Source organism: Mesocricetus auratus, unplaced genomic scaffold (genome assembly GCF_017639785.1).
Source record: "Mesocricetus auratus isolate SY011 unplaced genomic scaffold, BCM_Maur_2.0 Super-Scaffold_100022, whole genome shotgun sequence".
Classification (NCBI taxonomy): domain Eukaryota; kingdom Metazoa; phylum Chordata; class Mammalia; order Rodentia; family Cricetidae; genus Mesocricetus; species Mesocricetus auratus.
In genome coordinates this window covers 32,052,116-32,079,450 of record NW_024429203.1, presented here as the reverse complement: position 1 = coordinate 32,079,450, position 27,335 = coordinate 32,052,116, and the positions used below count along the sequence as shown (strand labels likewise).

The 27,335-nt window shown below is 36.7% G+C and overlaps 1 protein-coding gene across 1 annotated transcript in view; it reads left to right on the top strand.

Moving 5' to 3' along the window:
* Positions 1–27,335, top strand: part of Atm (ATM serine/threonine kinase) — a 117,324-nt gene that overhangs the window by 41,705 nt on the left and 48,284 nt on the right. The window contains exons 28-39 of the mRNA XM_040729828.1: positions 785–911; positions 1,358–1,557; positions 4,338–4,509; positions 4,965–5,129; positions 6,332–6,464; positions 7,131–7,226; positions 8,599–8,770; positions 16,092–16,233; positions 17,492–17,668; positions 18,478–18,655; positions 21,889–21,976; positions 25,984–26,139. Of these exons, the coding sequence (XP_040585762.1) occupies positions 785–911; positions 1,358–1,557; positions 4,338–4,509; positions 4,965–5,129; positions 6,332–6,464; positions 7,131–7,226; positions 8,599–8,770; positions 16,092–16,233; positions 17,492–17,668; positions 18,478–18,655; positions 21,889–21,976; positions 25,984–26,139 (1,806 nt within the window). The remainder of the gene's footprint in view (positions 1–784; positions 912–1,357; positions 1,558–4,337; positions 4,510–4,964; positions 5,130–6,331; positions 6,465–7,130; positions 7,227–8,598; positions 8,771–16,091; positions 16,234–17,491; positions 17,669–18,477; positions 18,656–21,888; positions 21,977–25,983; positions 26,140–27,335) is intronic.

Below are 27,335 nucleotides of genomic sequence, written 5' to 3'. Positions count from 1 at the left end.
CCAACTCACACCCCTTGGAGTTGGAGTTGTTAGCCTCTATGTGTGTGCTGTGATTAAACCTTGGTTCTCTAGAAAAGCAGACAATGCTCTTAACTGCTGAGCCATTGCTTTAGTTCCCAAACTATTTTTGTTTTTATGATACAGGGTTTCACTATGCAGTAATGGCTGTCCCAAAACTCACTTTATACAACAGGCTGTCTTCAAGCTCAGAGATCTGCCTGCGTCTGTGTCCCTAGTGCTGGGATTAAAGGCATGTGCCATCATGCCCTGCTGAAAATACTCAGTTTTTAAAAATGCTGACTGTGCTAAGCATATTAATTAGTAGTGATGCTGAGAAAGTACTTAGAGTTTATAATTGTAGGTATAGTTTAATACTCCAATGCATCACCTGGCTTAAGATTCTGTTGATCTTGCAATATTCTAGTACAGAATTGTAAATCAGACCTGAAGGAAAGTTTTACTAAGTCCCAACTCTAGGGCCATCATTGACTTCATAAAAGGTTAAATAAACCAATTATTTTAAACAAATCCATCTAACATTATGGACATAATAGGGATAGATGCCTAATTCGTGTATGTGGACTATGTTGTATTATAATTATTATATATTGTATTATAATTATGTATTGTATTATAATTGCATTATATGTTGTTTATAATTTTGAGAATATAGGTTTTCAATAGAAAGCCACTTTGTAACTTGTAAGTTACTTTAAATCTCCATTTTGGAAGTCCATTCATCTAATTTTGTTTTAAAAATAATTGCCTTTTTTTTCTTCTTTAGGGATTTGGATCCTGCTCCTAATCCACCATACTTTCCATCACATGTTATTAAAGCAACATTTGCCTATATCAGTAACTGCCATAAAACCAAGTTCAAAAGCATTTTAGAAATTCTTTCTAAAATCCCTGTAAGTACATATTGCATTATTAGCATAATAATTGATAAGAAAAGCCTATTTCATCTAAAAATCTAAGTATATCTTGTGGGAATATGAAAATTTAGTTGACTAATTTAAAAGGAAACAGTTCAAGTTGTATCTTAGTATTTTAGTCATTGTTAACTAAATGTATTATATATCAAGTCAGGATTACATGACCCTGCCTTTATTAATTATCTCAGAGAACATGTTTTCTGTTTCATCATAATTTGTTGAGTTTCAGTTTATTTTCTAAAAACAGAATGTGGTGACTATTTAAAAAATGAAATAGACCTTTAAACAATTGCAGTATAATATTTTGCATGTGATATCAAGCCTACTTCCAAATGATCATTTAGTAAAGTATAAACTATATTGGTTATTACTGAATATATTTGATTTTAAAATACTTTTCTAAATATGTATCTATTTTGTAGGATTCCTATCAGAAAATTCTTCTGGCCATTTGTGAACAAGCAGCTGAGACAAATAATGTCTATAAAAAGCATAGAATTCTTAAAATATATCATCTGTTTGTCAGTTTATTACTGAAAGATATAAAAAGTAGCTTGGGAGGAGCTTGGGCCTTTGTCCTTCGAGATGTTATTTATACTTTGATACACTATATCAACAAAAGGTAAATGATATATTGGATTGATGCATTAGCAGTGTTTTGTGTGTGCTAGTCTTTTAATGTGGTTAAGCATGTTTTCATGATAATCTCATTCTACTTTGGCTACTATGTCGTTGTCATCAAAAGTAGTATTATACTCTTGCTTTGTTCTATTTACTCAGAATTGGTTTGGCTGTTTGAGTTTGTGTGTATATGTGTTATATTTGAATCTTGTAGTTTTTATTTATTTATTTTTAGTTCTCTAAGTAATCATCAGTGTCTTTAAGGATTATATTACATAGATGTTTTGTTTTGTAGAGATTGTTCCTGCTTTGATTAAAATATTTGTAGCTATTATAAATGAGATCCTCTCCCCTTTTCTATTTTGTTATTTTCAGTATGAAGAAATCCTGATTCTTTTTCTTTCTTTCTTTCTTTCTTTTTTGTTATTTGTTTTTTTAACACAGAGTTTCTTTGTGTAGCTTTGGAGACTGTCCTGGCACTTGCTTTGTAGACCAGATTGGTCTTGAAATCACAGAGATCTGACTGCCTTTGCCTCCTGAGTGTTGGGAAAGGCATGTAAACCACCCAGCTATCCTGATTCTTTTATGTTGATTTTCTTTCCTTTTTTTTTTTTTTGTTTTCTGAGACAGGGTTTCTCTGTATTGTTTTGGAGGCTGTCCTGGAACTCACTCTGTAGACCAGGCTGGCCTCGAACTCACAGTGATCCGCCTGTCTCTGCCTCCTGAGTGCTGATTAAAGGTGTGTGCCACCGCCGCCTGGCTATGTTGATTTTATAATCTGAACCTGTACTGAATATATTAGGGCTTTGTTTGTTTGTTTGTGGAGCTGTTAAGCTTACCTGCAAATAGTGGTGATTTGACTTTCTCTGTTTGTTTGGACACACTTAATTTATTTTTCTTTCCTGTGTGCTCCATTATTGTCTTGAAATAGAAGTGGTGAAAAAGTAGTTCTTGTTTTTTTCAAAATGTTAGAGAAACTCTAGCTTTTCTGTTTACTGCGTTAACTGTGAACTTCTTATGTGTAGCATTGATGTTGTTGAGGTATATTCCAAAAATAATCTGTTTTGTTCAAACCCTTACCCCCCAGAGATGTTAAATTTATTAAAATTCCTTTTTTGGAATTTTACCCTAAATTCTGTTGATGTATGGTTTAGCACTTTTATTGATTTGTATCTGTTGAACCATCCTCGCATCTCTGGGAAGAACCCCACCTGGTTATGTATAATCTTTGCAGCGATGTTACGTTTGATTTGCTAGAACTTTGTGGAGGACTTTTATATCTTTTCTTATCAGGAATATTGACCTGTAGTTTTTTTGTAGTAGTTATGTACTTGTCTGGTTTGGATATCAGGCTAATTCTGGTCTAATGGAATGTATTGGCAGAAATTCTCTCTGTAAATTTAAGAATAAACAGTATTAGTTTAATGAAGTCATGTGGTTCTGGACTTTGTTGTTGTTGGATGACTTGTTATTTAGTTTTGTTACTTGTTATTGGCTTGTTCAAGTTTGCTATTTAAGTTAGTTTTACTTTCCTTATTATTATTTGTTATTGTTTTAAAGTAGGGTCTAGCTGTGTTGCCTTGAAATACCCTGGTTCAGGAATTTCTCTTGCCTTAGCCTTCCAAATAACAAGAACATAGGCATATAGTCTTTAAGTAGTCTCTCATAAATTCATTTGACTGTCTTTTTTTTTTTTTTTTTTTTTTTTTTAGCTTCAGAGGTTTGTCATTTTTTTATGTCTTCAAAGAATGGAAATTTAAAATCATTCATCATTTTGTTATGGTGAAAGCACTCAAAATTCTTACAGTTTTTTGATCTATACAATCATTATCTTCCATTGTCCTCTTCTGTAGCACATCAGAATGTCTAGTTCCCCAACTGTAACTTAGTGCCCACAGATCTCTTTCCCATCCTTCCATATCCCCACTCTTTCTTCTTTGACTCATTCTCTTCTTAACTTCTAATTAGATTTTAAAATTATTTTGAATTCTTTTTTAAGAAACTCTAGTGTCTAAAGTTCTTCAGGAAATGTTTCTGTTTTCTTCCTCTGAACACTCCATGCTTTATTTATTTATATGTTTTACAGTTTTGTTGTTAAAACCTGACCTCTTCAGTACATAATGAGGTTAAGTGTTGAAATCAGATTTTCCCTAAGGTTTGACTTGGAATGCTTCTCCATGCATGTTGAGTATCTGGGTATGCACATGGAGACCAGAGTGAGACATACTCTGTCTTCCTCTATCTCCTTTCACCTATTTCCTTAAGACAGCATCTTTCACTAAGGAGAACCTGGCCATTTCACTGAGGCTGGCTGGCCAGCAAGCTCCTGACCCACCACCAGTCCTGTGGTGTGGGCATGAATAACCATGCCTGACTTTTTATATAGGTGCTCAGAATTAGAACTCAGGTCCTCGGCTTTCAGAGTAAGCACTCCAATGTTGTTTGACCTTTATTCATTTTCTTCTCCTTTCTTTCTTCCTTCCTTTCCCCCTCCCTCCCTTCTTGTCTTATTTTTATTTTTTTTACTCAACACCAGCTGTCATCAAGTAGCTGTGTTGTTAGTGATTTTCTTGCTGTGTGCAAGAAAGCCTGGCTTTCTTTGCCTTCTTTTGGATAATACCTTTCAGAGGTTATCCTTTCAGATAGGGAGAGCATGAGAGAAAGAATAAGACTTGTTTACAAAAATGACTGCTGGGACTGTCCTTCATGCTTGCTGGCTTGCAAAATGATTAGAATATTAATTCAAAGTAGTTTCTGAGGCCTTGTTATTTTCTCTATTAGGCCTTCTCATTTCACAGATGTATCATTGCGGAGCTTTTCCCTTTGTTGTGATTTGTTAAGTCGAGTGTGCCATACAGCTGTAACTCACTGTAAGGATGCTCTAGAAAACCATCTTCATGTTATTGTTGGCACACTTATACCACTTGTGGATTATCAGGAGGTTCAAGAACAGGTAATGTACCAGTTCAGATTTATTTGAGATAAATGAAACCTTTGGGAATTGGATGCCTTATCTGGTGTAATTAGTAGTTTTTATGGGGATGTTTTTAATAAGTGATGGGGAAAACGTTATTAGTGAATTAATCTTTGACATCAGTTACCTAGCTATTGGTAATTTTGATCTAATAAATCTGGTAGTTTTATCTACTACTGGTAGTCCAAAGTAGAGCTAGCAGTTCCCATTTATATGTGAAATCCCATATAAAGTGCTCCATTAACACTGTATTTGTTCTGTCCACTTTGTGTAGCACTGTACATGTTTTAGTTTTTGAAGCCATACACACGGATAGCTGGGTATCACACATGCCATTAGACCATTTCTGGGTTACCAGAGGTTTGTTTATCAGTTATAGTGGGATTTGGCTCTCTGCATATAAATAATTACCCTCTCCTTTGGTATTTATTTAGGTATTGGACCTGTTGAAGTACTTGGTGATAGAGAACAAGGACAATGAAAATCTCTTTGTCATGATTAAACTTTTGGATCCTTTTCCTGACCATGTTGCCTTTAAGAATTTGCGGCTTACTCAACAGAAAATCAAATATAGTGGAGGACCGTTTTCACTTTTAGAGGTATTAAAAGTTTTATTTATAATTTTGTATTACAGAATATAGGCAGTAGTATTTTTTTAAACCTTTAATGTACAACTAATAAAGACAGAATACTTTATTTTGTAATAAAAGTAATGCCTGAGATTTACCTTCTTAAATAAAATCCAAATCTTTTAAAATATACATATATATTCCAAATTTATGTGTTTGTGTATATAAGCTTTATATGTGCATGTGCTCAAGGAAGCCAAATGAAAGTTTCAGATTCCCCTGTAGCTGAAGTTATAGATAGTTCTGAGCCACCTGACATGGGTTCTTCTGGGAACTGAACACAGGTCTCCTGCAAGAACAGCCAGCTCTTTTAACCAACAGGCCTTCTCTTCAGCCCCTCAAAACAGATCTTTGTGCATCTTCATGCATTGCATTTAAAGCATAAATATCAAAACTTCCTGACAAAGATGAATTTGAATATTCAAAGAATAGTATAAAATGTTATTAATTTTTATACAAATAGGATCCTATGGTTTGTTAATATCTCAAAAATGCTATCTGTTTCTTTGAGGGTCAGTAATGTTTATATTAGTGATGATATTTATCATGTTAATCTTTTATAAACTTATTATACCTATAGTCTCATTTTAAATATTATAAATTTAAAAACATTCTATTGGGGGCTAGAGAGATGGCTCAGAGGTTAAGAGCACAGACTGCTCTTCCAGAGGTCCTGAGTTCAATTCCCAGCAACCACATGGTGGCTCACAACCATCCATAATGAGATCTGGTGCCCCCTTCTGGCGTGCAGACATAAATGGAGGCAGAATGTTATATATTCAAAATAAATAAATAAATAAATCTTTTAAAAAATTTAAAAAATAAAAACATTGTATTAGAATATCAGTCTGGAAAAATATAATCCATTAAGATATAAAATTCAAGTTGTACTATTAAATAAATAAAAAATTGAAATGTTTCCTTCCAATTCACCTTGCTGTTGTAGTCTTGAAGTCTATTGTATTGACATCTAATGTAGATAAGAGACTCTCTTAGAATTGAAACCCTTAAAACATTGTCAGAATTAAAGTGGAAGAAGGAACGTAGTTCTTCCATGTTTGTTTTATGTGTCAGCATCTATAGATACTACGTATTATTTTTTCTTGTTTTATTTTTCACAGTTAGCCAATACATACATACTCAACTAATACTAAGTTGATTTTGTCTTTTAGGAAATTAACCATTTTCTTTCAGTAAGTGCTTATAATCCACTTCCACTGACTAGGCTTGAAGGATTGAAGGATCTTCGAAGACAACTGGAACAACATAAAGATCAGATGCTAGAGCTTATGAGAGCATCTCAGGGTACATTTATCTTTATTTGAATGGGTGTTTTGCATGCATATGTATGTGCACCACATGACTGCAGTGCCTGTGGAGGCCAGAAGAAGGCGATAGATTCTCCTGGAACTTGAGTTAACAGATGGTTGTGAGCTGCTGTGTGGGTGCTGAGAACTGAACCCCCATTCTCTGAAAGAGTAGTAATTGCTTGTAACAGACAAGCCCTCTCTACAACTGCCTCTGAGTATTAATTTTGACATGAATTTTTTTTCTGTTTCTTTGTCAAATATTCTTTTGTATATTCTTCTTGGTCAAATTTCCACCATTGTCATTTATATTCCCATCATTGCAGAGACCCCACTGTATGGTGTATGTTTAAATTCTGAATACTGTGTGGTAACAGACTAAACAACGTCTCTTCTAGCTTTTAATGATTCTTATGTTTCTAGTCATTTGTGACTTTGACAAGGTATTAACTTTGCTGTTCAGCTTGTTGAAAACATGTCTCTATCTGCTTGGTAAATTTTGCTAATCATTACCATGTGGCCATATTTCAGAATTCTATGTATTTTTAAAATCCATTCATGATTTAAAACTCTTTAAAATGTCCTAGTTTGGGGAGGGAGGTGTTATGAAATAAATATGTTGTCCTTATGATAACTGAAGCACTTTTCTCTAAACTATTTCTAGATAACCCACAGGATGGCATTGTGGTGAAGCTGGTTGTCAGCTTATTGCAGTTATCCAAGATGGCAGTGAACCAGACTGGTGAAAGAGAAGTTTTAGGTAATGATTAGGTGAATGGTCTTTAGTATGATCAGAATAATGTAAGCTTGTCATTTGATATGGGAGAAATAAGGGTGGTTTGCTAAATTATGTTACTGTTTAATTCAGGTAACCCCAGATACCCGCTTTTCATATTCCTTAAATTTGCTTATAAAGTTAGCAATAATAATTAATAATGTATAGATGTTAATATTAAAATGCTTTATAAAGATGTAGGAGTATCATTAATCTCTGTATAGTTAAGTTGCAAATTAATTAACTTCTGAACTATTTTACAAGTATGGCTTTCTGGTATTTAGTGTTTGTTTTGTATATAACAAATAGGAACAAAGACTCTGAAGGATGGCTAAACTCAGATTTTTTGAAATAGCATTTAAATCTTTTGTTGAGTATAGGTATTTAGATTTGGTGGTCTTAGAACAGAAAGTCACATGATTAATGTTAGCTGCAAGTTGGCATGGCAGCGGTGCCTTACTGAAAATGGGGAGAGTAAGAACTGTTGGTGAATTTTCCAGTGTCCGTCTCAGTTCCCAGTGGAGCCTACCGTATAGCATACTTACCTTTAGTTTGGTTTTTATTGAAGTGTATTTTGCATATAGTCTTGAATACAGACCACATGTACCTTGTTTAAAGTATTTGTACACAATCACAGAATACCTGTGCATCTACCACCCAGATCCAGAAATTGAACCTTGCCAGAACCCTCAAATCTCCCAAGTCCTCAGAATTAACATCTTTGTTCATTGTGCAGCTTGTGGGCACAAAGCAGATTTGCTCCAAGAGCCCAAAGCAGCTTTCTTGTGTAACTCAGAATGATCCTGTTTTGTACCTGTAACACATGCCACACTTCATGCTAATAAACTGAAATCTTTCCATTAATATCAGGAATAAGAAAAGTCACTCCTCTTTACTGTTCATATTCAGCACTATGTTGAAGTTCTAGCCAGAGAATCAAGCAAGGAAAAGAATTGGTGTGCAAAGTGGAAAGGAAGCAAAGTTGCCTGTGTTTATAGATGACATGATGTGTTTAAAAATTTTCACCGAGTTATATGTTTAAGATTTATGAATGATGTATGTGTGACACCCTGGATTTTCTTTCTTTCCTTTTTTTTTTAAGGTTTTAAAGTTGATACTTTATACAGTACCAAACATGTGTACTTGTGCTTTTAATATTCTGTTACTATAACTGTTAACTTATTTTCTGGGGAAAAATATATTACAGCATTGATGTGTTTTTAGTTTTCTTTACTCACAGTGTTGGAAAACACTGAAATATTTGAAGCATGACAAAATGATACTGATACTTTTTAATTTGGAAATGTTTTATACTTTCCTACGTATGGCTGTACTAAAGTTAAGTTTCTATATGTAGAGGCTGTTGGAAGGTGTTTGGGAGAAATAGGTCCTCTGGATTTCTCTACTATAGCTGTACAGCATAATAAAGATACGTCTTACACCGAATCTCATGGGTTTCCCGAAGATAAAGAGCTTCAGTGGACCTTGATAATGCTGACCACCCTGAACAATACACTGGTAGAAGACAGGTGAGTACAGAAGACGCCTTTCATCCAAAATTACAGAAACCAAAACCAAATCTGGATTCCAGGAAAATTATGCTAATACTTCACTTAACACTTTGTCTTGCAAGTTCGTTCTTTTCCTTCCTTTTTAAGTTTTTATATTTCTTTTATGTGCATGAATGTTTGGCCTGCATGTATGTATGTATGTGCACCACATGCATGCCTGGTGTCCATGAAGCTCAGAAGAGGGTATTGGATACCCTGGAACTGGAGTTGGATGATAGTGAAGCACCATGTGGATGCTGGGAATCTAATCCCCTCCTCTGCAAGAGCAATGAGTGCTCTTAACCACTAAGACATTTCTTTACTCTCAACTTCCAAATTCTTAAGTTTAAAAAAATCGTGTATATTTTTGTGAAATTCCTTTATTAATTTGTGTGATCAAATACCCTTTGTTCCTGACACTTGATGGTGATGAAGAGTAAGGTTTGTTTTAAATTGTAGTGAGACTAAGTTAGACAAAGGATTTATAAGTAAACTGCCAGGTGCTTCCACACAGACAATTAAAATACAGGAATGTAGGCTGGTGGGATGGCTCAGCAGATAAAAGGCACCTGCCATCAAACTTGAAAACCCGAGTTTGATCCCGAGAATTCCTGGTAAAAGGAGAGAGTCTTCTCCTAAAAGTTTTCTTCAGACCTCTACAAGCATGCTATGTCATGCACCTTCACCCTTATGAACCTTAAATACAGGAATGTAAAGAATGATATTTTAAGTGATTTTTAAAACCAGAGTGCTATCTTTATTTTGATTCTTTTAGAATAATCCATGGAGCAAAAGCTTTATAACCTCAGAAGGTTTAAACTAATAGAATTTTCTATTACTATTTCTCTCCTTGTTCAAAACAAAAATTTGTTTTGCTTTTTTATTGCTTTAATTTTTTAAATTATTTTTTTATTTAGGTTAGAAACAATCTTTCACATGTCGATCCCAGCTCCTCACCCTCCCCTCCTCCCCCGCCCTCCCCACCAGGTCCCCCAGTCCCCCACCCAATCTCTGCTCTGATCCCAAGGAGGGTAAGGCACTCCATGGTGGATCTCCAGTAACTGTCATTTCATCCAGGGCAGGGCGTAGGCCCTCTCCCAAGAATCCCGACTGAGAGAGCCTCCCATATTGTGGCATGGGCACTCAAAGTCTATTTGTATGCCCAGGGATAAATACTACCTAAAGCCCCATAGATTACCTAGGCCTCCTCACTGACACCCACATTCAGGGGGTCTGGGTCAGTCCCATGCTTTCCACACAATCTGGAGTCCAAGAGCTCCCCCTTGTTCAGGTCAACTGTTTCTGTGGGTTAAACCAGCCCAGTCTTAACTCCTTTGCCCATCAGTTCTCTCTTTCTGACACTGGATTCCAGGATTTCAGTTCAGTGTTTGTCTGTGGGTATCTGCCTCTGCTTCCATCAGTCATTGGATGAAGGTGCTAGGATGGCATATGAGGTAGACATCAAGTTCATTATCAGGAATAGACATTTAAGGTAGTCTCTCCACTATTGCTTCGCTTGCCAGTTGATGTCATCCTTGTAGATTGCTAGAGGTCTCACTGGTGCCAGATCTCTCTTCAAACCTATGACTCTGTCTATTACGATATTTCTCATCCTGTTCTCCCCCTATTCTAACCCCCACTCAACCTTCCTGTTCCCCCATGACCTACTCTCTCCTCCTCTTCTCCCCTTCACTTCTTCCCAGCTCCCACTCCCTCCTCCACCCCCTGCCGTGTTCCCAATCTTCTCAGGAGATCTTGCCTCATTCTTCTTCTTTGGGGTACCATACATATCTCTCTTAGGTTCTTTCCTGTTTCCCAGACTCTCTATCAGTGAAATTGCAGACTGGCACTCTCCTGATTCATGTCTAAAATCCATATATGAGTGAGTACATACCATGTTTGTCTTTTTGTGACTGGGTTACCTCACTCAGGATGGTTTCTTCTAGGGCCATCCATTTGCCTGCAGATTTCAAGATTCCATTGTTTTTTTTCTGCTGAATAGTACTCCATTGTGTAAATATAACACATTTTCTCTATCCACTCTTCAGTTGAGGGGCATCTAGGTTGCTTCCAGGTTCTGGCTATTACAAATAATGCTGCTATGAACATAGTGGAACAGATGTCCTTGTTATATAAATTTGTATCTTTTGGATATATGCCTAAGAGTAGAATTGCTGGGTCTTGTGGTAGGTTTATTCCCATTTTTCTGAGGAACCTCCATACTGCTCTCCAAAGTGGCTGTACATCCTCTCCAACATAAACTGTCATTGGTGTTTTTGATTTTAGCCATTCTGACAGGTGTAAGATGGTTTTGATTTGCATTTCCCTGATGGCTAAGGATGTTGAGCACTTTCTTAAGTGTCTCTTAGTCATTTTAGACCCCACTATTGAGAATTCTCTATTTAGTTCTGTACCCCACTTTTTAATTGCATCCTTTGGTGTTTTGGAGACTTGCTTCTTCAGTTCTTTGTAAATTTTGGAGATTAGCCCTCTGTCAGATATGGGGTTAGTGAATATATTTTCCCATTCTGTAGACTGCTTTTTTGTCTTGTTGACTGTGTCCTTTGCCTTACAGAAGCTTCTTAGTTTCATGAGGTCCCATTTGTTAATTGTTGATCTCAGTGTTTGTGCTACAGGTTTTTTTGTTTTTGTTTTTTTTTTTGTTTTTGTTTTTTTGTTTTTTCGAGACAGGGTTTCTCTGTATTGTTTTGGAGACTGTCCTGGAACTAGCTCTGTAGACCAGGCTGGCCTCGAACTCACAGAGATCCGCCTGCCTCTGCCTCCCAAGTGCTGGGATTAAAGGCGTGCGCCACCAACGCCCAGCTCTGTGCTACAGGTTTTATGTTCAGGAAGCGGTCTCCTGTACCAATTCGTTGAAGAGTATCTCCCACTTTCTCTTCTAAGAGTTTCAGTTTAGTTGGATTTATGTTGAGGTCTTTGATCCATTTGGACTTAAGTTTTGTGCAAGGCGATAGATATGGATCTATCTGCAGACTTCTGCATGCCAATATCCAGTTATGCCAGCACCATTTGTTGAAGATGCTTTCTTTTTTCCATTGTATAATTTTAGCTTCTTTGTCAAAAATCAAGTGTTCATAGGTGTGTGGGTTAAACTCAGGGTTTTCAATTCGATTCCATTGGTCTACCTGTCTATTTTTATGCCAATACCAAGCTGATTTCAGGACTATAGCTCTGTAATAGAGCTTGAAGTCAGGGATGGTGATGCCTCCTGAAGTTCCTTTATTGTATAGGGTTGTTTTGGCTATCCTGGGTCTTTTGTTTTTCCTTAGAAAGTTGATTATTGTTCCTTCAAGGTCTGTGAAGAATTGTGCCAGAATTTTGATAGGGGTTGCATTGAATCTGTAGATTGCTTTTGGCAAGATTGCCATTTTTATTATGTTGATCCTACCTATCCAAGAGCATAGGAGATCTTTCCATTCTTTGGTATCCTCTTTGATTTCTTTCTTTAGAGACTCAAAGTTCTTGATATACAGGTCTTTCACTTCTTTGGTTAACGTTATCCCCAGATATTTGATGCTGTTTATGGCTACTGTAAAAGGAAATGAACATTTTCCTGCATAGATATCACTTGCCAAAACTAAATCAAGAACATATAAACAATCTAAACAGACCTATAACCCTTAATGAAATAGAAGCAGTCATCAAAAGTCTCCTAACCAGAAGAAGCCCAGGCCCAGATGGTTTCAGTGCAGAATTCTACCAGAAATTCTAAGAAGAGCTAATTCCAATACTCCTTCCTCAAAGTGTTCCATACAATAGAAGCAGGAGGCTCACTGCCAAACTCTTTTTACGAGGCTACCCAAGCCACACAAAGACACAATTAAGAAAGAGAATTGTAGATCAATTTCCCTCATGAACATCGATGCAAAAATAATCAATAAAATACTAGCAAATCAGATTAAAAAACACATCAGAAAAATCATCCACCATGATCAAGTAGGCTTCATCCCAGGAATGTAGACATGGTTTAACATTAGAAAATCTATCAATGTAACCCACCATATAAACAAACTGCAAAGGAAAAACCAGATGATCACCTCACTAGATGCTGAAAAAGCCTTTGACAAAATCCAACACCCCTTCATGATAAAGGTCTTAGAGAGATCAGGTATAACCAGAATACCTGGACATAATAAAAGCTATATATAGTAAACCAACACCTAACATCAAACTAAATGGAGAGAAACTCAACACAATTCCTCTAAAATCAGGAACAAGAAAAGGCTGTCCACTCTCTCCATATCTCTTCAATATTGTACTGGAAGTTCTAGCTAGAGCAATAAGACAACAAAAGGAGATCAAGGGGATACTAATTGGAAAGGAAGAGGTCAAACTTTAACTATTTGCAGATGATATGATAGTTTACATAAGTGACCCGAAAAACTCTGCAAGGGAACTCCTAGAGCTGATGAACACCTTCAGCAAAGTGGCAGGATACAAGGTTAACTCAAAAAAATCAGTAGCCCTGTTATATACAGATGATAAATGACTGAGAAAGAAATCAAAACAAAATTTTAAGGTACAGTGTTTTATATTGCTGGTTGTGAGATTACTTTCTTTTCATTATTAACTTATTTATTTTTGTTGTTGTTATCATCATCATTATTATTAAATTGTTTGCAATGCTGGGGACTAAATCCAGGACTGTAAGCATCCTTGGTATCACTGAGCTATATTCTCAGCTTCCTCTGTGTTTAGTCATTGATTTACTGGTTTATTTGTCCACCCCATCATTACCATTGTGGGAGACTCAATTCAAAGGTTTCCTTCCAACCAGGCATCTCTTAAAGATATATATATTGACTTTATTTTTCTGCCTCATCTCTTATAACCTACCATGTTTCCATTACTGATTTAATGGACCTATATTTTTTTGTTATTGTTTTTCTTGTATTAAGTTGCCTGGCATGGGTTCTTTCCTAACATTTTATTATGTAAATTTTCATTCATACAGTAAAGGTGAAAAAATTTTACAGTGAATATCTGTATACTTACTATGAAAATTCTTGCATTAACATTTTACTGTTTTTTTATCGTGTTCTCCTATCTTTCTACCATTATTAATCCATTTCTTTCTCTCTTGTCTTTTTTGAAACAGCTGGCCTTGAACTTGCTTATATAGTTGAGGGTGATCTTGAACTGATCCTCCTCCTCCTACCCTATACCTCCTAAGTGCCAGGATTGCAGTGTGTGCTACTGATTTAATCCATCCTGTGTTTTGAGACAGGGTTTCTCTATGTAACCCTAACTGTCCTGGTACTCACTCTATAGACCAGGGTGGCCTTGAACTAAGAGATTCTTCTGCCTCTGCCTCCTGAGTGCTGGGATTAAAAGCATGCATTATCACCTCCTGGCTCCATCTAGACATTTTTGAAGAGATTTTACACAGAAAATTTAATCATAAAATGATTTGATACACACTAATCTCAATTTTTTTAAAATGATGCACAGACCTATTAGTGTGACATAAGCATGAGAATAATAGGCAACAGATAAGAGTTGTCTTCTGTTTTACTGTTAAAGAGGGAAAAACATTAGGAGTTTAGGGGTTTCAGCATACAAAGGGGATTTGACTAAGGAATAAGGATAGAGTAAGATCATCTTATTTATATTTGTCTAATGTAGTTATAGGATGAATTTATATACAGCAAAGCCTTGAATTTTTATATATAGTGGTATTGTAGTATATCATACATGACTGGCTTTTTTATGACAGATTGATGACTATTCTAGTTTGCTTCCATTGCTGTGATAAATACCATGGCCAAAAGTAAATTCTTGAAGGAAAGTATTTATTTCATCTTATAGCTTACAGTCTCTTGTGGCAGGAAGTCAGGGTGGAAACTTAAGAAGGCAGGAACTAGAGCAAAGCCCACAGATGAATGCTACGTACTGAATTACTCTCTGGATCAGATCCTTTTTATTATATCTATTAGGATCACCTGTCCAGGGGTAATACTACCAACCCTCAGTGGCCTGGGTCTTCCCACATCAATCATTAATTCTCTACAGGCCAATCTTGTGGAGTCATCATCTTAGACAACTCTCGTTTGTGTTAAGTTGTTTAAAAAAAAAAAAAGGAAAAGAAAAGGAAAAAAAACAGTACATTGACTAAGGGCAAAAGTAGAAACAGGATTACTGCTATAGTACAGAGGAGAAAAATTATAATATGAATTAGGAGATCAATAATGAACATGAAAGGCATGAATGGAAACCAAGACATAGTTTTTACACAGTCAATAGGATTCACTGAGGAATTAAATGTGGGTAACTAGCAAAACGTACCTGGATAGAATTAAAACTTCCTTTGATACCTTGTCATTATTCCAGCTTCAGGCCTGGTAACATTTTTTTGTTAGTTGCCATATTTTCAGGACTGTTGTAGTCCTCCATTTCCTGGGGTGTTTTTGTTTTAAAAGAAGGAATTTTGCTTTTCAGTTAGAGGTTTTAAGTGCTAATGATTTTCAACTAACTGCTTTGTCAGAATAAATATGTGCCTTCAAAAATAGTTTTGAAATAATTTTATCATTTGGAGTAAGATATCATTGTACTTCACCTCAAATATAATTTGTAGCACTAGAAAAAGACTATCAATATGTTTCCTTAGGTGAATTAGGATTTTTGCCATTTTTCACTATTCACATTTTTTAGACTACATTATTTCCTAGTAGTTCCTCTTACGAATTCTTTAAATATATGGTCAGCATAATATAATCATTATTGCATAGAATGAAGAGAATTGCTGCTGACGTAATGAGTAACTCATGTTTAATGAGGGAATATTTTTAAAATCTTTGGCCTTTTTTCTTCAATGATTGTAGGCAGTGATTTTCTGTTCTGGGAACTGCTTCCAGATTAGCACATGGAGACTTACATTGTAAATGCTCAGTCAATAGCTCAGGCTTGTTACTAGATAACTCTTAGGTTTTAAGTTAACCCTTATTCCTTATCTATGCTTTACCACATGGCTCATGATTTTCTACACCTCCTGCTTCCTTGGTGTAAGCTGCCTGGTGTCTCTCTGACTCTGCCCTTTTTCATCCCAGCATTCTCTCTGTTTAGGCTGTCTTGCCCAATCTCTTTCTGCCCGGCTATCAGCCATTTAGCTTTTTATTAACATGAAAGCAGTATGTTTATTTACAGTATACAAAAGGATTATTTCACAGTAAATTTTACAGATAGGAAGTTTGTAATATTTTAAATTTTAGTTTCTAATATTTTAAATTTCCAATGGACTTTGCATAGCATTCCAGGTTGATAAATTGTGTCTGGTTTTCAGTGTCAAAGTTCGATCAGCTGCTGCTACCTGTTTGAAAAACATTTTGGCTACAAAAACTGGACACAGTTTCTGGGAGACTTATAAGATGTCCGAGGATCCTATGCTGACCTATCTACAGCCTTTTAGAACATCAAGGAAAAAGGTCTCTTAACCTAACAAATGTTTGTTGAATACCCATTATGTGTAAAATGGTTACATTTGTTTTGGACTACGAATATCAAATAGCTTAGAATTGTTATGTACTAATATACTGTTTGCTAGAAAAATTCATACTGCACATACTGAATTAAAGGGATTTGTTATTTTTCACTATGCAAGATAGAAAAGTTGAAATAGATAACCTAGAGAAGTGATGATTTATGGCTAAGGGAAGCTCTTTTCTAGTATAGCAGGCCCTTTGATCCCATGCACCATCAATCCTGGATAATTTTAGGTGTTATGATCAGCCAACAAGCACTTACTGCTTAGTACAATTTGGATAAAGTATAAAAGGACTGACTGTAAGTACCTTTCTTGCATGTTAATGTCCTGATTCCTCTGAAAACAGCCCGAAGTTTTGTTAAGAGCTTTTGTATCTCTTGTCTCAAGGATTCCTCTTTTCAGAAAGTGACAGCAATATGCAGTTGTTTTTACCTGTTTTAAAAGTTCAATAGAAATACCCATCATTAAAGTAGTAATTTTAATGTATCATAGTTTGGTTCTTAGTAAAATTAGTAGTAATAGAGACTGATAATGAAGTTACTATTATAACTAATGTAAAGTTTGCATTTCTACCATGTAAAAATTGCATTTTATTTTTGAAATCAATTTTTGTGGTAGATGTGATCCAGTTTTGTATATGTGCCAGATGAGGCAGAGGTTGTGACTCGTATTACGTGCTACAAGTGTGTAACAGTAGAACTCAGGTTTTTCATTTCCTATATCAGTAATATTTTTACAGCTTCACTCCCCAAGTTCAAATTTCCCCATCCCTTGGCCAGGCAGTGGTGGCACATGCCTTTAATCCCATCACTCAGGAAGCAGAGATAGGCAGATCTCTGTGAGTTCAAGGCCAGCCTGGTCTACAGAGTGAGTTTCTGGACAGCCAGGGCTACACAGAGAAATTCTGTCAACTATCCAGCTATAATTCTTTTAATCATTTTTCATTTGTGTGTTTTGTGTATAGACATGTGTTCTGGTCCTCATGTACAAGTGAGAGAACAACTTGCGGAGTCAGTTCTCTCCTTATACAGTGTAGGTTCTGGAGTCAGACTTAGGTCAGTGAGGGTTGATGGCAAGTACCTTTACTTTCTGACTATTATGGTGGGTCCCAGATGGAGTTTAAGTGTACTTAGTTTTATTGGAAACAGATTTAACTGCATGGATATTTATTTGACATAGGAAATGATTTCTGCTTCTAGTTTTTAGAAGTACCCCGATTTGTTAAAGAAGATGCTTTAGAAGGCCTAGATGATGTGAATCTGTGGGTTCCTCAAAGTGAAAGTCATGCCACTTGGATAAAGGCACTGACGTGTGCCTTTTTGGACAGTGGAGGCATAAAAAGTGAAGTTCTTCAGTTGTTAAAGCCAATGTGTGAGGTAAGAGGATTAATTAAACTGACAGAGCCTGTGTTTTTGTTCTTTTTTTTCCGATTCAGTTTAGCTTCTATGTATTTGATTGTGATTTGCATGTTTGAAAAGAATCCTAAGTGATGAGTATATCATCTGCCTGCTGTGTAATCCATTTTCAGCTGCTATAAATCCTTTAAATTGGGTGTCTTTGGTTAGCCAAAACTACATGACAGGCTTTAGTTTTGAGATGGTAATATACTAGTTAAGTTCTACAAAGTGCTAGATAATTAGTAATGACACTTACTGTCAGTTGGCATTCTTCAGCATACTTTTTGAGTGAAGAAAGATAGGCAGCAATAGTCAAGAGTTTTACATTGGAAGGTCTGGTACAGTCAATTTCAGCAAATAGTAAGGGAACCAACTCAAAGAGCTATTGTTTTCGGTCAAAGGTAGTGGTTCACTAGGAGAGCATGTTCCTGTAATGTGGTAGGAGCAGGAGTCAATCCTGGTGTTTTGTTGGTTGGTTGTTGTTTCATTTTGAGATAGGGTCCTAGTTTATAACCAATGATGACTTTAAATTACTGTTCCTGCTACCACCATCCCCCAAGATCTGAGATACCTTGTTTGATATTACTGTTTGTTTACTTATTTTTTATTCTAAACACTACTTGATACATAATTTTGGTGATGGTGGTTGTTATTTAGTACTGTATTGAATTCATGGGAGATCAATATAGTATTTTTAAATTTTCATATGTCAGTAACAGGGAATAAACATTTTAAGTGAATTGTGTTGCTCTAGTGTAAGCAGTTGAGTGGATGTGTCTGTGTTCTAGGTGAAACCTGACTTCTGTCAGACTGTGCTGCCGTACTTGATCCATGATGTCCTACTCCAAGATGCACACGAATCATGGAGAGCTCTGCTGTCCACACATGTCCGAGGATTTTTCACTAGCTGTTTTAAACACATTTCACAGGCAAGCCGATCAGCAACTCCTGCAAATTCAGATTCAGGTATTCCATTTAGTTGTTAATGTTTATAATGTTAACTTCTCAACTCTAGAGAAAGATGGTTCAGTAAATAGCAAGGAAGCTTACTGTACATTCTGCTTACAGTGTGGATGTGAGCAACAGAGCTCCCATTTTAGAAACTGGAAAAAAACACATAAACTTGTTCATGTTTGGCACCATGGCAGAAGTATGATAGAGTTTTCATATTTTTAGACCTCTGGCCAACAGCTTTTTCAGCACTTTCTATTTTTTTCTTTTTTGGTTTTCCAAGACAGGGTTTCCCTGTGTAATAGCCCTAGTTGTCCTAGAACTCATTTTGTAGAGTAGGTTGGCCTAGAACTTACAGAGGTCCACCTGCCTCTGCCTCCCAAACGCTGGGATTAAAGGCGTGAGCCACCCCTACCTGACTTTTTAAAATATTTTCTGTCACCAAATCATGCATAAGAGTTCTGCAAGTTTTTTAAAAAATAAATTACCCAAAAAGAAAAGAAGAAGAAATTACAATACGTGGGGTAGGAAAATGGCTTAGCTTGCAAGGACCAGAGTTTAGATCCCCAGCACCCATATAAAAGACAGGTGAATGTGATGTCGCACTGCTTGACTCAGTTTACCAGAGGTGGATATGAGGGATCCCTAGAGCAAGCTCGCTAGCTTAGCTAGCCAGCACCGTGAGCTCTGGCTTTGAGAGACCTTGCTATAACACACACACACACACACACACACACACACACACACACACGAATAATCAAGAAAGATACTCAGTATCACACTCTGACCTCCATATGTATGCCTCCACACACTTGCAAAGAAAGAGAAATTACGTTTGGGTTAACGTATACATAGTACATGTAGCACATATAAACACAATTGAGGGTTCATTATGGATCGTTTCTTCCAACTGAGATTTCAAAGGGGTAAATAAGGAAACAGTTCTATAGTGTTAATTTACTGTGCTTAATATACATAAGCATAAAACTAGGCACAAACTCACATATAGCATTTCAAGAAATACCATATTAATAACCCCACCTTAGTGTGCTTGTAGTCATTTCAGCATAATTGTAGTTATTCAGTTTTCCCTGTTTCTCTGTTTTTACTATGACAAAGGCTATGTTTGAAATGTCTGTGGTGTCCTTTAGACTTCATTTTGCTGTTTTTATGTATTTGAGTGATATGTTTCATATAAGTTTAGAGGCTGGGGAGAGTTGATGAAAGGCTACTAAGTTACAGTTATGTAGGAGTAAGATGATCTGATGTTCTGCAGCAAAGTGGGGTCACTGTTGATAATGACAATGTATTGTGTGTAAAACAAGCAGACAAACCTTTGGGGTGTTGGAAAATACATAACCTGAGTTTGGTTCTTAGAATGCATTGGGTGGCTCACCTGTAACTCCATTTCCGTAGGGACTTGACACCTCTCTCCCCCATGGACACTTGGATTCATGTGCACATACCTACACATACATGTTAAAAAATCTTTCTAAGAAATCTTGAATATATATATATGCGTATATATATACATATATATATTTAACCTATAAAGTGCATGCTTGAATTAAAAATTAAATGGCATCCCATTAATATGTATGATTTCAGTTAAAAGTTTTAAAAAGTAACTTATGTTCTATCTGAAAGAACATAAATACACATGGTTGCTTCTCCTGTTGGCCTTATTAGACTAGAAGAAGTTGTTTGTCAAGATGATCTGGAATATGCTTAAGAAATTTTGGGGAATTGCTGAATTAAAAATCCTAAAGTATTGTTTGATGTGATGGTTTTCATTTGTCACCAAAACGTGACAGATCTGAGTTTAGTCTTGAGAAACCCACACAGTAGGAGAAGAACCAGCCTGTACAAGCTGCACTCTGACCTCCATACTAGCTCCCTGCCTAAGTGCCCACATGCATAATAATTATTATAATTAAGTCTATTTTAAAAAATATTCAGTGTAATGTAAAAAATCCTAAAATAAAAATTCTTGCAGAGACTTTGCTGGCTATCTAAAATATATCACTTATGTTTAATTGAGGAAATACAAATATAAGTGATCGTAGGTGTAAGTAGCAATTTAAAGTTTAAATTTATTTTAAGTATTTAAACAATTTTACTACTTATGTTTATACACTGATCATTTAATAGTAAAATTATCTAGTTTTATCTCTAGAGAGTATCAACACTTTTTATTACCTTAAATGAAATTTTGGACTTCACATATATAAAATTATTATTGAAAATGACAATAAATGGAGATTCCTATAAATCTTAAATGCTGTATCTTTCTGGTGTCTGGAAGTCTCACACGTTTACTTGAATGTCTCACATGAATCTCAATCTCAGTTACGTGAATAAAAATAGATGGTACTTTGCTGCCCACGCTAAAACCTGAATACCAAGTCTTGCCCGTTCTGTTTCCTTGGTTGCCATTATCCTTTCTGCTTTCTAGCTTTGGTGCAGCCGTTTGAGAGTCTCTGACTACCTTCTGAATTCAGCTTCCTACTAACCACCTTAGATACACATTTTTTTGGTGTGTGTTTTGTTTTGTTTTTTGAGACAGTAACTCAAATTGTCCAGTGGAATACTGAACTAATTTTTCTGCTTTTGCTTCTTTAGTGCTGGCGTTAGAGACATGTGCCTTGACATCCAGTTTATACAGTGCTGGGGATTGAGCCCAGAGTTTCATGCAGGCCAGCCAAGTGCTTTTACCATTGGACTCTGCTGGCTTTCCCTGGTACCCTGTCCTTTCTCTTCCCCCACTGTCCAGTATTTTGACTTAAGATGTTACTTTCTTCTTCCAGCTTTTCTTAGTTCAGGTGAGGTCACTCTCACATAGCTTCTACAGCATTGGTAACCTTTCTCTCTCTCCACTTGGCTTACCATGTTAAGAGCCTCCAGGCTAGTCAATGAATTCTGTGTGCAGAAACAGTCTTAATTTTGTTCATGGTTGTAAATGTAAGCACTCAGCACATAAAACATCCCAGACATCTCAAAGCAGTAGGTACTGCTTCAGAAACAAATTATAATTGGCAACATAAATTCTTGTTTATATTATACATATATGCTTCTTTTGAAATAAAAGGAATGCCATTAAATTACATTGATTTGCATTTATTAAGAAGCATTTTTGTGTTGGGTATACCACCCATCAGAATCTTACAGTGTAGAAAGAGAAGGACACAAACAAGAAAGTACTTTTACATCAGTCTGAGACTAAGAAGAGCTATTTCTGTTTTTGTTAGAGCCAGAGCACTTCCTTCGATGCTGTTTGGATAAGAAATCACAAAGAACAATGCTTGCTGTTGTCGACTATATGAGAAGGCAGAAGAGGTAATGTGTGACAGTTTCTCAGGTTGGGAACCGAGCACTGTACTTTCCTTCTGGGTGCCTTTTAGCCTGATTATTTTATTTGCAACTGCTTCAAACTGCTAAAATCAATTGATATGATACTTCTATTTCTTTTTAATAATGTATATACAGGACAGCATTTAGGTTAAGGGTGGAGGAACCGTCTGTTCTTGTCCCAGCTGTCCCATCAGGCATACTGCTGTGGCTAAATCATGTGCCTGTGAAGGTGTGGGAAAGAAGTGTATCATTTTCCCAGATTGCTCTCAGTGTTGTTGCTGCTCGTTAAGTAGGTCTTCTAGTAGCTAGAGTTGGATGTCTTCTTTATCATCTTTTTTACAAGGAAAAGCTTTTGTTGCTGTGTGCCATACTTATCATGAAAATCTGTAGTATTTTTGTGATATGGCAGAATTGGTTTAGGTAAGTTACCTTACAGTATAGTATACTTGTATCTGTTGTTATTTTTTTAACTTTCTTTTTATTTATTCTTTGTGTCTTTGACATCAAGCATCTCAATCCTATTCATTTCCTCATCCCTTTATAGCTGCCCTCTACCCTTGCAAACCCCCCCCAATAAATAAATAAAATTTAAAAGGAAAACTCAATCTCATCATGAAAGTTGTAGTGTGGCACAGTGAGTCACACAGTAAACCCTTTTATTCATTATCTTTACTGCAAGTGTTCATTGTAAAGATTCATTGGTCTGTTTCAAGGCCTCTGGTTTCTGCTACACTATTGATACTGGGCCCTCGTGGTACTCCTTTTGGATATCCTGTCGTTGTCCTTTGTTCTGGAGATCCTGCAGCCTTGGGTCTACAGGATCAGCCTCTTCACATGCTCTGGCAGATCATACCTGGGATGGATGTTGGGGTCAGCCAACTCATAACCCTGCTTCTGGGCCTGGGTAGTTGCAGGATTGGTCAGCTCCCCAGCTCTCCCCTGTCTTTTCCACCAAGATAAGCTCTCCAGGATTGCTCTGACTAGTTCATCCCTTGTAGCAATGAGCAAGGGGCAGGATCAGTTCTGCTTTCACACTCAGGGTTGGCTCTCTCACACCAACACCATCAGGCTGAGCTCTACTGTGTTGCCCAGTGAAGTGTAGAACCCTCTCTTGAGTACTTTGCAGGTGAGAGGCAGGACCAGTTCTCCCCAATGTTGGAGCCAATAAGGGAGAGGTGGGGTCAACTCTACATAGCCCTATCCTCTAGGCCTTCCTGATAACAGGAGCCACAGACAGGGGCTGCATCAGGGCCAGGGACCCAGACATGGGCCCCAGCAGTAGCCTAGGCTTAGACCTCACCATGGCTCTGGTTGGCAGTCAGGCTACCACCTCAACTCTCTTACTACTTTCACTTCTTCAGATATGTAACGGGTCTTTCTCTTTCCCACCAGCCAGCTCCTAAATAATGACACAGAGACTAATTATTAATTATGAAAGCTTGGCTCTTAGGTTAAGTTTATTTTTAAATAGCTCTTATAACTTAAATTAACCCATATTTTTATTAATGTATGTTCTACCACGTGGCTTTTACCTCTATCCCATTCTGTGTATCCAACTCATTCTGAGTCTCCCTGGCATTTCTAGCACCTAGATTCATCTCCTACTTCCTCTCTCTACCTGAAAGCTCCACCTATGTACCTCCTACCTAGCTATTGGCCTTTCAGCTCTTTAGTAAGCCAGTCACAGCAATATATCTTCACATAGTATACAAATATCCCACAACCCCATAACACAGATATGTCTCTGTTCACAGGACATGAACCATTTTGTCTCTTTCTCCCATATCACACCATAAGTTTGTTCACCATGATAATGACCATTGGACTGGCCCATGCTTTCTCCTTGAAACCTGGGGTATCCCCCACCCACCCACCTTGGGTCACCTTGTCCCACTCAGTCAGTCATGGTGCTGGGCCTATTGTTAGTTTTTGAGACCAGGTCATATGTAGCCTAAGGTAGCCTTAAATTCACCATGTAGCTCATCGTAGCCTTGAATTCCTGATCTTCCTCAACTTTTAGTACTGGGTGTGTGCTGTTGCCCCAGGTTTTCAATGGATTTTTAACAAAGCACAGAAATATCACAATGGGCGGTACCACTGATGTGTACTGCTAGAGAGTTACCAGAACTTTGAAGAAAACAGTGCTATAGGTCTTGACTCAGAATGGTCTAGTTCACCTCATAATATTTCAGAGGAAGCTAGACTTTGAATCCTGGTCATGTTGACAGATGACAATGCAGAAAAAGAAAAAAATCTTTTAAGAATTACTCAAGAAGCCGGGCGGTAGTGGTGCACGCCTTTAATCCCAGCACTCGGGAGGCAGAGGCAGGCAGATCTCTGTGAGTTCGAGGCCGGGCTGGTCTGACAGCCTCCAAAACAATACAGAGAAACCCTGTCTTGTAAACCCCCTCCCCCCTTCCCCCAAAAAAAAGAATTACTCAAGAAGATGTGACTCAGGCAGGACCAAATTCAACTTAAGTAATTTGTTAAAAGCTGTGTATTCTGAGCTTCTGAGCGTGTTACCTGATGTCTTCTCATTCTTAAAAATCAGGATAACCTAGGAGGCTAGAGAGAGATGGCTCAGTGGTTAAGAGCACTGATTACTCTTCCAGAGGACCCAGGTTCAAAGACCAGCATCCACATAGCAGTTTAAAAATTGTAACTCTGGTTTCAGGGGATCTGACACCTTCATACCAGTGCACATAAAATAAAGTTAAATAAATTATTTTTTAAAATCAGGATAAGGGAAAAGGCATGTTGATCCAAACCTTTAGCCCCAGGCAGGGGCAGGAGTATCTCTATGAATTCCAGGACAGCTTGGTCTACATAGAGAGTTCCAGGACAGCCAATACTGCATAGTGAGCCCATCTCAAATAAATACTAATATAAGGTCTACTTTAAGGATAGGGGTGTATAGTAATCAAAATGACAATGTATACAATATACCTGACATTTAATAAATGTACAGTTCTTTTCTGTGGGCAACTCTTACTTCTCTGAATTTGTATTTCCTCAAAAGTAATTATTATGCTGAAGTGCTGATTATGTAGAAGATGTGGTATGTGCTGCTCTAGTATTTACAGATAGGACTAGAACTGACTAAATTAAGTTGCTACAGATATAGGTAGTCATAGGTGGAAAAGCTAGCTTTGTATTTAGCTGTATACTACTCCAGAGCCAGTACGCTTAACAGCTATGTTGTCTTATGTAAATGTTATCTTTGAAAAAGATATCTATAGTTTCCAGTTCTGAGCTGTCATTACCACAGTGGACTTTTTTTTTTATTAAGTAGTTTAATGTTAGATAATAGGAGCAAAATATTACAACAGAAAAGACGTTTCTCCTCACTGACAAAAAATAAGTAACAAAAGCAGCTTAAGGAAGGAAGGGGTTTTTTTTGACTTCTAGTTTGAGGTGTACATTTGATTGTGTTGGAGAAGGCATGGTGGCAATAACAGGAGGGAACTGATAGCTCTTTGTCTATTTTGGGGAAGCAGAGAACCATTGATACTGGTGCTCAACTTGCTGTATCCTTTCTATTCAGCGCAGGATCTAAGATCATGAAGTGATGCTACCCACATTTAGGGTACGTCTTCACACATCAGTTAACTTAGTCTTGGAATCTGTGAGTTTGTGTCCATGGTCTTTGTAAATTCCATCAAGTTGGCAATCAGAATTAACCCATCACATTTTTTTCCTGCCTGAGAAGAAACAATGCTTTTATATTAAAAGTGACTATGAAGCCATACTTTGCAGGTGATGGTGTAAAGTGTGGGTGTAGAGCCCAGATTAGTATGAAGTGATGATTAGTAGCTTTCTGCTGATTCTCTGAGAGGTTTATGAGCCAATACAATTAAGAGCTGGATTTGAGCCATGCTATATCAGAATGGTGTATAATCATACACTGGAGAATTGTGGTTTGCAGTTACATCCTGTACCATTGTGCTGCTTGTGTTAGAAGTAACATGGCATCGTGTTTAATTCCTCTTTAGGCCTTCTTCAGGAACAGCTTTTGATGATGCTTTCTGGCTGGATTTGAACTATTTGGAGGTTGCAAAGGTGGCTCAGTCTTGTGCTGCTCACTTCACAGCATTGCTCTATGTAGAGATCTATTCAGATAAGAAAAGTATGGATGAGCAAGAGAAAAGGTAATGGGTCTTGACATTTTGGTTTTTAAACTAGTGTTGATATTGCCTCAAAAAAGTATATAGTAAAGATTTTTTTTAAAAATATTTATTTATTGTGTATACAGTCTTCTGCCTGCAAGCCAGCAGAGGGCACCAAATCTCATTCAAGGTGGTTGTGAGCCACCATGTGGTTGCCAGGAATTGAACTCAGGACCTTTGGAAGAACAGTCAGTGCTCTTAACTGCTGAGCCATCTCTCCAGCCCATATAGTAAAGATTTAATTTTGCCCCATTTCTCCATTTAAAAGACACTTTAGGCATACATTTTCTGTATCAAAGCAAAATAATAATTTTTTAAAAGTTAATTCTTTGAAAAAATAGAAATTCCAGTTATATGATATTCTATTTTACATTATAAAGACTGGACAGATAGGAAGCTTCTAAATAGAGGCATTACTTGATTGTTTGTGTACTCCCTGTAACAGCTAGCGTTGGGAACATAAATGATCCATAAATGTTTTCATGATTAAGTGATTTCCTAATTTTGGTTACATTAGATTTACCTCTAAGTCCTTCAGCTTTCATTATTCTTTTTGACTATAATGTGACTAATTCCTGTCTGTGACTAAATAAGTTTCATTTATGTGTTTCCTGCTTATATTTCTATCTACTTCGATTTGATTTTTCTCTGATTGAGTTGAAATTTTTATAAAAAGCTAATAAATATGATCATAGATCATGATGAAAAATAGCCAAGAAAATAGGGTATTAATTTGCATTATACACTGTATTATATGAACCCCTTTTCAAATCCTTGTCCATCTTAAGTAGCTTATGTAAGTGTTTACTTATAGCCTCGCTTTCTTATCACTAATTCAGCCTTACTAAGAAATTGAAATCACAGATGTGAGCTATGGCAATACATACATTATTTTTGCTGCTAATAATTGTAGATGCAATTAAGTTGGAATATCATGTGCTGTTTAGATTGGAAGAGTGGAACCTGAATTACTATGGTCTGTGAGTAGCTAACTTACAGATTTGGACCAATTTCTTTCGTCCTGGTTTGATAATTTAAATCTGTTTTTTGGTTGGAAACAATTGCAAACCTTCATTGTGTGGACATTATATAACATGTAACCAGTGTGTTGATAATCGCTGTAAATTCATGAAGACAAGTATATGGTAGTAATTGCAGTTTGAATGAGTTTCCATAAT